The 11,207-nt window shown below is 49.6% G+C and overlaps 1 protein-coding gene across 2 annotated transcripts; it reads right to left on the bottom strand.

Annotated features, from left to right (window-relative positions):
* Positions 1-206: 206 nt before the first annotated feature.
* Positions 207-7,794, bottom strand: OSR2 (odd-skipped related transciption factor 2). 2 transcript variants are annotated; one of them, XM_079153587.1, is made up of 4 exons: positions 7,438-7,794; positions 2,688-3,456; positions 1,549-1,648; positions 207-699 (listed from the first exon to the last, which is right to left on the bottom strand). In XM_079153587.1, the coding sequence occupies exons 2-4, from the start codon at positions 3,341-3,343 to the stop codon at positions 625-627; spliced, it is 831 nt and encodes a 276-aa protein (XP_079009713.1). In that variant the 5' UTR covers positions 3,344-3,456; positions 7,438-7,794; the 3' UTR covers positions 207-624. The 2 variants fall into 2 exon arrangements, with proteins under 2 accessions (XP_079009713.1, XP_079009712.1); XM_079153586.1 differs by having other exon boundaries at positions 207-781; positions 7,438-7,570.
* Positions 7,795-11,207: the final 3,413 nt, after the last annotated feature.

Here is an 11,207-nt window from a genome sequence, read left to right as displayed (position 1 = left end):
AAACAGAAAGCACAATTATCCAATTTTAAAATGCCACCATAGAATAAGGGAAGGGCTGAAGTTTCAATAAGAGAATTGTGACAAGCCCTAGTTTTAAAACCTAGGAATAAAGAATACCTTTCCATGTTAAAAATTTTTAAGAGACTGCCCACTCTTCCAGAATCTAGAGGAAAAACAAGTTGAATAGCAGGACACTTTCACAGGAGTGTTGAAACAAACAAGAAAATTTTTATTTGAAAATACAGTCTTTAAAGATTTTGGCCTCCATTTTCCAGATCTCGGTGCATCCAACAAGATACAAAAACAAACAAAACAACAAAACGAAGACCCACGACATTATGTACAGAGCTCTAAAATGAGCTGTGAATATCTACAAGAAACTAGCGTATGCTCTTTGTGAAAGGGTGTAGTGTGTGGCTTTCTATAGTTCTCAGTCCTCCCGAAGCACAGTTAACTCCCTGGAGCTGCAGGTGCGGCTGCGGCAAGGGAAGAGCTGGGGTCAGTGAAGGGTTGGGGGTGGGACCCTCGGGTGGGAGGCGTGGAGAGGTGTCTGGGGAGGGGAGTAGCGGCGGCGGCACGGGACAGATCCTGGGCTTCTCTAGAAGTCCTGCCGCGGGGTGTGAGTCAGGCTGTGCCGCCGCAGATCACAGTTTCGCCTGAACACTTTGCCGCACTGCTCGCAGCTGTAGGGCTTGATGTCTGTATGGGTGAGAAGGTGAGTTTTCAGATTACTTCTCTGATTAAAGGTTCTTCCACATGTGGGACATTTGTGTGGAGATTCCTGTTCAGATGTGAAGCAAGCAAAGGATTAATCCTTCACACCACCACTGCACTCTTCTCAATAGTTTCTGTCTTATCGGTATCACAAGCCTTAACATAACAAGCGCACAACAACAAAAGAAGGGGCTTGCAGGAACAAATCTGCGCTCCTAATCCTCCAATCACGAAAACACACGTGCAGGCACACACAGAGGCAGATTAGACTGATAACTGCGGAGGCAGACCCCAGGCCACCGCCACTGCGGTGGGCTTTGCGATTTCCAGCTCTTCACATTTCACCACCATGTCACAGGCAGGAAAAGGGGGAAGGAAAAACCCTAATCCTCTCTTAAGGAACGACATTCTCCCGGGTAATAAGGCTCCTCTTTGCTGGAAAATTAAACTATTCCTCAATGTTCTGAAAGCTACAAATTATGAGGCCCTTGGGAAAGAGAGCGTATGGGATTTCACCATGCCTCCATTATCAAAATTACCTTTATTTCCTCCCAAACACGAAAGCTTTAAATACAGGGCAAATAGGATGAAAAAAATAATTCTAAAATTAGGATTTACTATAAACAGAGAGGCCTGTTCATTAAGAAAAACAGAAAAGGCTTTATATTAAAGATTAATTTTATGCATTTAAAGATAAAGAGTGCTGCTTTCCTCACCTAGAGAACTAATCTAAAGAGAGCTCTTTAAGAGACAGACCCTGACATTGAATAAGTTTTGTAAAACAACAATGATAACACCAAACGTCACTGTTTTTAAGTAAGAAAACAAACTTACCTGCATATGTAAAGTTTTGTGAACTGCAAGAGTTCTAGACTGACAAAATCCTTTCCCACACTCCTGACATTTGAAGGGTTTTTCTTTGGAATGGATATACCTGAAATTCAATATAAGGTTTCATTGAAATGGATTACCCCCATGATGAGGGCGTGTTTTTTTTTTTTTTTTTTTTTTTTACAATTACTCGAAGGAAGTTGTGGAAGGACCAAAGAAACAGAATTTCTTTTATTTATGTTTTTAGATTTTTTTTTCTGTGTAATTCTGTTTATGGTTAACCTCAACTAACAGACTCTTCAAAACATTCACCGGGCAGCTGGCTTTATCTACACTTGATCGCCCTCTCTGGCGTATTCTGGAGCTTAAAACGCCGAGGAACCAACCCTTCTTGGCCTTCACGGTTTTCTGTGGGTTTTAAATTGGCCAAATCAGTATATAGGCAAGGCCGAGTTTCAGGGAACTGATTTTAGCGAATCCCTTAAAAGCCTCAGAGGATGGGTACAGAATCAAATAGCAGGTAGATTCAGGAGAAGGTACTTCCACCTACACGCCTGGAAATGTTTTTCACCGATGAAAACACTTATGTTACAGGTTACAGTATTCCTTCAATTGTTATTTGTTAATGCCTAGTTTAAGCAGGAGATTGGGAGCTGTTTCTAAGTTCAGTGACCTCGTGACCCTGGCAAATGCAATTTAGAAGGATCCTCATAGCAGAATCTGGGGCACTTCTGGGGAGGGAAGAGGAAAAAGGAGGAAGGGAACCCAGTAGAGATGGCCAGAACACATTTCCAGAAACGGCCCCAAGCAGCCAGAACCCGCACCATCGTGGGAAAACTCTTAGGCCCCCTGCTCCCCATGGGGACTGACTGAGATGGAAATAAGATAAGATTCTAAGGCCAACCCACCAGATTCTTCCTGACCAAGGATGGGGAAAGGCCATCATTCCAAACCAGAATTCAGCCGGGAACGCTGGGGGAAAAGGTAAACTTTGGGGATCAGCTGAAGCCGGTTAGGGAAGGTCTTTAAGAGTATAATCTAGATCAGGGGGGATTTTAGTGACACTCGGAAATGTCTATTAGACTTTATGTAATGGACAAATTCACCTTCCCTCTCCCGGCCAACCTCCTTCTCCACCTCACCTATGATCCCGAAGGTGATCTTGCCTCCGGAAGGCCTTGTGGCAGATGTCACACGTGTATGGCCTCTCATCCGTGTGGGTCCTCTCGTGGATGAGCAAATTGTAGGATTTGGTAAAGTGTCTGCCACAAAACTTGCAGATAAACTCTTTTTTCGTTTTGGACGGCAACCTCCCTCTAGAGGGCTTTCTGTCCGGAGTCAATTTACTGAGGCCCGAGATAGGGCTACCCAGCCCCGGGCTCAGCTTAGTTAGGTCTCCCATCTTAGGGGGATCCTCTTGCGTGGCGGCCACAGCCAAGTTGGCAAAGTCAAAACGGGGCCGGTCCTTGTGCAGGGCTGGGAGGACGTGAGCAATGGCCCCCTGCTTGGGGTGGAATAGGTGAGTAGTAAAGGGCAGAGCCGGGAAGGGGAAGCGCGCATCCACCAGACCCTGCGCCGCCGCCATCTCGGTGATGGTGGAGCGGGTGATCTCATGCACGTTGGGGTAGCCCAGCGTCCAGTGGTTCATGTGCATAGTCTGCACAGCGCTGAGGCCATACAGGCCCTGCAGGTGGTCCACCGCGGCCGGGAAGGTGTTCACGGCCTGCAGGAAGGAGTAATTGGTGAGCTGCAGCGACGGATGGAGCGGGATGGGCGCCGGCAGGGCCTTGCTCCCCATTTTCCTGGATGATGGGGGGCGGAAGGAGCCGCCCCTTTCTTCCAGGACTCAGAGGTGGGTGGGCGTAGGGCTCCGATGAAAACCCAGGGAGACAAGAGCAGGCAGAGAAAACCCTAGAAATGGCAGGGGGAGAGAGGAAGAGATCGTGACTATCATCCAAGCCAGTAGCCTTGACCCTTTGGCTCCCAAGCGGGTTACCACACCTTCCAAATTCCTTCCCCACTTCCAGAACCCCAAAAGAAGCCATGAAGGGCCGGCATAACGCCTGCGCAGCGAGTGCTCACAATGCTGCACCCCGGGATAGTAAGTGTTCCTCGGGTGAGCCGGGCGCCCATAGGAAGATCAGATTCCTGACACACACGGAGCAGAAGACTCGGGTCCGCGGAGAAAGGAAGGTAGGTCCCCAACCTAGTCCACCCACCCTCACCCTGTCGGGCGAAGCTCCGTCAACCCGACCGCTGAGACGACAACTTCTGCAGGCTGGAGCAGAGCCGCTGTCGCTGCGGCGCCTCGGAGCTCCCTGGGGAACCACGGGTTGTAGGTCCGAACCCGGGCTCGAGGGCCTGGTTCAGCCCCAGTGAAAACTACTCCTTGCGCGGCGCCCGGCGCCTTTCCCTCTTACCCGGACTACGCCGGGCGTGCGAGAGGGCAGAGGGGGCGCGCTCAGTCCTTCTGAACCAGAGGGCCCTCGAAGGGCTCGGCTTCGCCCCGCTTTGACCTCGAAGGTTTTCTTTTTCCTTCTTCTGCCTCAGTCCCATTTATCAGTAGTGACGGGCAGCAGGAAAGAAAAGTGACACCTCAGGGGCTGGTTCGGCCTGGAATCACCCCCTCCTCCTTCCCAGGGGCTGCTTCCCCTCCCACCCCCCACCAAGATCCCTTCCAGATGGCGCAGACTCCCGGGGGGTGGGGGGGCAGGGGGGGCGGAGAACGTCCCCGAGGCCGGAACCCCTTTTCCCAGACTGAGCGCCAAGCTCTCAGGAGGCCGGATCGGCTTCCTGATCTGGCACCAGGAGCAGCCCTTACACCGGGGGAGGCCTCTGGAGAGCAAAGGAACGGAGAGCGCTCCTTGGGGAGGCAAAGGGAAGGAGCCGCAGGGGAACCGCAGCAGGCTGAGTGCCGAGGGGCCCTGCCGGCCTGGAAGTGTGTGCGGCTGCTTGCTCTCCTGCCACCAGTAAGGACAGACTGGGGTCTGCGCCTGGGCCTAAGCAGGGAGGTCCCTGCTTTGTGTCCTCGCGCTCTGATTTCAATCAGGTTCGGGCATCCTGGAGCACCTCACCACATTCGTTGGCAGGCCCACGGACTCCCAGTGCAAGCCCCTGCTAAAAAGCGGGTTCTGCCAGTCTCGCGGACCTGGGCCTTCCTTTGGTGGGTGGCCTCCCAGGTGCGGGACTTAGAGCTAAGGGCTTCCCCGAGAGTGGTACGCTGGCCAATCTATCAACAACTGCCGCTCTTGGAGTTTGAACCCAGCAGGAAGGTGAGAGAGCCAATCCAGCATTCCCTGCCCATCCACTCCTTTCTGCGCCTGAATTTTTTCTGCAACGTGTGATAAAGTGGTGCCTGTGACTCTGTCTGAGGGCAGACTTCGGGGGGCTATGCGAAAGACACGGTGCTCTGGCAAGGCTAAATCTGGCTGCCTTCGTGGGGCCCACACCTTCCTCCTCTGGAACAACTCAGAGACAGAGATTTATTAATGAATGGCTTCTGCCTGGTGGTATGTGGTCTGGGAGTACAGGCTTAGGAGTTAATGAGAGGTGTATAACAGTCAGAGGGTCTCACTCAAACCATTCAACCGAAACTGTAAACCCCCATTAGTAATAAACTTTCCCACCACAAATCACTATTCACTTTTGATCAGCAGCAACCCTCAAGTCTTCTCCTAGGGAGTTAGGAAAAAGGGATTCTACTAGCATACCTGGTAATCTATCTGATACTATCCGTTTCCATTAAAAATAAATTTCACCTTTATTTCCTTCTCCTTGGGTAAGGAGGATTTTCCAGAGATTCAAAATATTTCCCCCGAAGTGTTAAATAGCAGTCTCTCCCCCATGGAGAGGAAACCAAAATTATTATTTGGGTGTATTCCCAGGCTAGATTTCTTAGAAATAAATACAGGAGGCAAAGCACAACTCCTACTACTGTGATATAGGGGTAGAAGAGGGATGTTGTTAACTGAAGGACTATTAGGATCTGTGATTTTTTTTTTTTAATTCCGAGTACACAAAGTAAACTTTCCCATAAAGGTTACACTGTTAATTCTGCTGACAGAAAAATGAGTGCCATCTTCCTTTCCTTTTCTCAATAAACAGTTTAAAATACAGAAATCAATGATGTTATTAAAATTCAGCTTTTTGTTGGCACAAAAGTGCTACTTCATAGTGTATGTTGGTTTTAATTTGTAAGGCAGATAGTTTCTTCACAGAGGAAAAGCAAAACATTGATGCCTTATGTGAGACCCTTTTACAAACAACAACCCTAAGTATCCACCAAACACTGTTGCCATAAATAATTAGGGAGTTTAGATTTACAAACTCCTGTTGAGTTACTGGAAATGCATGTCAAATGATATTTTAAGCCAATGCAGAGATCTAATGTACTTTCGTTTTGTGTAGAGCTGAGCCATGTAGATCCCACATTCGGTTTCAGGCAACAAGAGGGTTCATCCTTGTCTGCTGTCATTTCTCCACTATCTCTTTTTGGACCATTGGTTACTTTTCATTTTGCAAAGAGAGAAAGTTAAACCATGAAAAGGCATACATAGAACAGGTTTGCTGAGGCTCCTTTTCTTTCCTCAGTCTTCTTCATAGGAATTTCCAGGCAAGTAAAGGAGTTTTATTAAATATAGTTTACTAGCTGTCAACAAGGGAGATGTATACGTACTAATTTCAGTTTAGTAAAGTTTTCAAAATATTGGAGAAGAAATGGCAGTAGTAATTTGATAAGGAGTCTCATTCTTCGGTAATGGTGTTACTGTATTGAATTATCTAAAAATAATATCCAGTCGTCTGCTAAAACTTGTGTTATTATCTGAAAGAAAAGACTGACGGATAGTTTCGCTGAATTTCAGCCCAAACCACAACATAATTATATATAAATCAGAGATCTATAGTCTAAGGTGATCAAGGTCGTTAAAACAAAAAAGAAAAGAAAGAAAAAAAAGAAAACCCAGAGTGGATCAGGTGAATAGAAAAAAAAAAAAAAAAAAAGAAAAAGAAAAAAAAAAAAACCAAAAAACAACGACCGCTAAATTCCTGCCCCTTCGCAGCGCCTCTGCCTTCCCAAGGAGTTAATTAAATTAAGATGCCTTCCGCATAATCTGGGTTCTGTTTCTCTCTGCTCCCTCGCTCCCCCTGCGTAATTTTCTTGTTCTGCTCAGGACTGCAGTTTGTTTAGTAGAGAAAGTAGCTGTCTGCGCCGCCGTTTCATTTCGGAAAACGCCAGCCTTCTTTTGTTCTCTGCTAACAGGTAGGGATACAGATCCGTCGCTCGCTCCACAAACACCTTTTCCTCCCTCCTCCTTCCTTCAAACCCCAACTCCCTTTTCAGTTACTTCTAGCAAATCCAAGCACTTAAAGCCCTCGGGAGTTTGCTCTCTGCCCTCTCGGCCACGACAGGAGAGTGTGTGTTGCAGGGAATAGGAAGGCCAATACAAGGGTGGAGAATTTCCCAGGGCTGAACTACTACCCTGTTGAAAAGCGCCTTCAGTGTCACAAGCTGGGCAGGCACCGTGTTCCGGCCCTTCTAGCTACGTTGTGGACGCCGCCCCAGGACAGGTCGACCTGGGCTTTCTAGGACAGGGGCACTAACATCATGGTGTTGTGGGACTTGATCTCAATCTGCGTCTATCAACTTTTACAAGAAGTCTTGCTGAATTCTTGGGCTAAATGTGCCCTCCCCCCAATTAAAAATGGTATAGTGTGTGCGGTTGGGTGTTAGCTGGGAGTCTCCCGCAGGAGATCCAAGGAAGTGAGAAACACAATGCCCTGGGATTGCGTTCACACCAGTTCCTTCCACATATCTGAATTTATGGCACGCCAGACCAAGAATGTGAGCGCCCCCTCTCCCCTAAACTTTTCCTTCCCGGAGCGGACACTCACCTCTGGCAGAAAGGTCTGCCTGGGCAGCGGGGCTCAGACCACGTCCAGGCAACAAGGCGCGCAGCTTAGAAAGGTCATTGGGTCCACGCCGGGCAAACTTCTTCGGTGCAGAGTCCCCGGAGCAGCGGACATGATCTGGAGCACCGTGAGGAGCGAAACCAGAGCTGATCCTTGTTTTCGTCAGTGTGCGGACCCGGAATGTGTAAAGACCGGGAGTACTTGGGGCAGGCGCTCAGCGTCCTCCCAGAACCCAGCGCCTCCGCGAGCCTCTCGCCGCCGACTCCGGGAGAAGTCGGAGTCCGCAGCCTCGCAGGGCCATTACCGTCCAGCTGCAAGCGCGCGGAGCTCCGTCCCCGCCCGCGTCCCTCCCCAGGCTGCCCGGGGCCGCGAGTCCTGCGCTTTAGTAGCGGCCCCGCCTCCCCTTCGGGCGGGCGTCCCGCCGCCGCCGCCGCCGCCGCCGCCGGGCCGGGCCCACTGCACCCTGGCTCCGCCTCCGCGCCCGGCGCCCGCTAATGGTCCACTCTGTTTACTTGTGTTTGGATAGCAACTGAGTCTTAAAGGCACAGGTTTGCTTGAGGTTTCACTGTTATAGAGACAGCCCAAGGTGACTCAATTCAAAACTCACACACAAAGACAACGCCCACCCGCTTCCTTCTTGCTGCCACTTTTCCTCATAGTGTCAGAAACTGAACAACTGGTTCTCTGCTTTTCAAAGATCGTGCACAGAAGACTTTTGTAGTTTTACTTGGTGCGCTCGCCGGCTAATTTTCACTTCTTAACACATTTAACACAGCCATCCTCCTCAAAGGATTAAGTCAATCAGTTCTACATTATACTCTCCAGTTCATATCATCCTTCCTCCAATTTAAAATGGTTTCGTACATACTTTTGGTCGATTATGTAGAATACTTTCGCCTGCTCTTTTCAAAACGAAGTTTGTTTATAGAGGTGACAATGACTAATTTCGTAATTACTGCAAAGACATGTAGAACGTTCCAGGAGAAATTTCTTCCAATATCTAAGCTTTAATCAGCTAATGTACATTTTATAAGTAGTTAACCAACTTGGTTAAGGAGGTGGGCATCTACAACCCACTGGCAAACAATGAAAAAAATCCATTTGAAATGGGTGAAAAAAATCACTTTTTTAAATTAAGAAAATACTATTCTATCTTCTTAAAACATGTACTATCTTCATCCTCAGCAAAAATTTAGTTCATCGTTCAGTCACCAGGAAAGTAAGCAAATTTGAAGTGCAGTGATACATTTTGCAAGTTCTTCTAAAAGTTCAGTCCTGCGTGAGTGTAAATGTAGAACTCACTTCAGCCACTGTGGAATAGGGTGACAGAAGGGAAATGACACACACCCATTTTAAGCAGCTTCTTTTCAGATGAGATATGCCTGAGCAACACTAAATAAAACGCCCTTCGTCCCAGACGAGTCGCCAGAGGGGATTTGCGTTAGCCCAGGCAAGCCTGCGCTTTAAGGAGCATAGATCTTCTAAGAGGCTGTATAATTCAAGTGGTCCTCCAAAAGACAGTTTTGGATGAGCTTCCCCAAAATTCAATTAAAATAATCTCAACCGCGAGGGGAAGTGGACAAATATAAGCATAAGGCTAAAAACCGCCAAAAGGTTTAAACAGTGACGGAGGTGACAGGCAGAAGCTGCATTATTTTATTAAGATAAAACTCTGTTTCATTTATGCCAAGGTGGATTGAATTTTTCGTTCCTTTGGTAAAACATAACTCAGGAATAACAGATCTTTCCCCCATTTCTTTCCAGTTTTAGATTCTCAAAGATTCAAAAGTGAGCCTGAAATGAAGACCCGAGTGCTTAATATCCTTATGAGCTTCAAAGTAAATTTGCCGAACAACATGGAAATAGCGGAATGCCTGGGAGTTCAGGGGGTTTAAAAAACGTTTTCCCTAGAGTTCCATAGGGGTGCTTTCATTTCAGTGCTCAATCCTGAGCCTCAGCTGCGGGGATGCCTGCGGTCCCCTCTCTCCAACCGCCTCATTCCTTCCGCAGCTTTTCTCAATTTGGGAGATTTGGAAGGAACTTTCTCTTCTCTCAGGACCCCCACCCCCCGCCGCCCCAGGACATACACTCATAGGGTGGTGACCTAAAGAGTGTTCCTACGCTTCGTTATTTCCTTTTCACCAAAGTGGAGGCAACTAACTACCCAGCGGCGGGCTTCACACCTTTCCCGCCCTATGTGTGTGTACGTTGGGTGCGGAACCGCCTGCTTTTCCCGCGAGGTAGACAGAATTTCCAACCACCCATGAGCTGCGACCTGGGCATCACCCCCCCGCCCACCGCCCCATTAACGTATTTACCTTGCCCACCACGCCTTCGAAGTTCCAAAATGGAATCTGGGCCAAGCCGGCCCGCACGCTGCGGTCTCTGGAAAAGTAGAAAAGAATAAGCGAGATCCGACTTTGGAGGGAAGCCGCGTGGCCCGGGCAGCGTCTCAGCAGCCTCCAGGCTTCGCTGCCGCGATGGGCAGGTGCGCACCGGGCGCGGGGAGAGACCCAGAGGCCGATTGCCGCTCGAGGCTATGCTCGGGTTTCCCCAGGCCACCTCCGCGCGCACCCGGGACTGGCCCTGAAGTTTCTCGGTACTCGGACCCTGCAATCCCCACCGCCTGGCCCGCGTTTAGGATGCACGCTTTGCTGGGGGCCCATTTACAAGCAGCTCACCCGCCAGGTTCCCTTGGCAACAGCGCCTGGCGCGGAAAATAGGCCACCCGACCCACGAGAGAGTTGCGGGGTCTGTGTATGTAGAGAGGAAAATCCCGGCGTCTGCAGGGGCCCAGCTGCGCCCCCAGGTCTGAGTCTCCACGGAGCTGTCCTACTCTCCCTGTGCCCTCGGGAGTGGAGCCGCTGGTTCAATCTGAAATTTCCGCCGACTTGGTCATCAGCTGTCCTCACGGCTCTGGGCTTTCGACACCAAGGACGCTTCCAGGGAAAAGGCTAACAGACAAACAAGGGGAGCGCAAGCAATTGCTGCCCGAATCCCAACAGCAGCAAGTTTACGTCCCCGGAGGCAGCGACCAAAGTCTGGGAAAGAAAACGCGGAGGAGGAGGAGGCACGCTGCTCAGGCCCCTTCCCCCTCGGCCCACCCAGGAGGCTCTGTGCGGCGAGCAGGTGTCAGACAAACTTCCCTGGAGTTGACTCCGAGCCTTCTCTCCGAGGCGCGCTGCGGACATCCTAAAACCTTTACACTCGGGGCGGGGGGGGGGGCGGGGATATATATATATATATATATATATATATATATATATATATATATATATATATGAAAGTTACCTTTTTTTCTTTTCCCCTACTGGGATCCTACCTCCGTGAATTGCTTCCTTCCTCCCCAGCCTCCCCTTGCCTCTACGAGGCAGGGACCTTTTGCATTTGAACTTCCCGCACTGTTTACAGGTTTTTTTTTTTGGGTGGGGGTGGGGGGAAGGCGGAGACTGGAACAATTGGGAACCCAGCGCTGCTGCTAGTAGGTGCGCTTCAGTCCCGGAGTAGTAAGAGGCTCGGGGGTACACAGTAGAGGATTGTTTGAATTAGATTCAGAATTGAAGGTGAAGCGGTAGGGGCGAAAAGACTAATAATTTGATCTTAAGCTTGTCGGACTCGGCGCTCTAAACAGGAATGAGATGGGAAAGCGCAGCCCCTGGCTGCTTCAGCAGCCAGCGGGAAGGGTCGCAGCGCCCCCTGGAGGCGCAGGCCGAGCACTTCGCGGCGTGGACTCCTGGGTGTAAGTGTGTGGA

The sequence above is a fragment of the Sciurus vulgaris genome (genome assembly GCF_902686455.1).
Source record: "Sciurus vulgaris genome assembly, chromosome: 1".
Lineage (NCBI taxonomy): Eukaryota > Metazoa > Chordata > Mammalia > Rodentia > Sciuridae > Sciurus > Sciurus vulgaris.
This window is presented reverse-complemented; position numbering and strand designations above follow the sequence as displayed.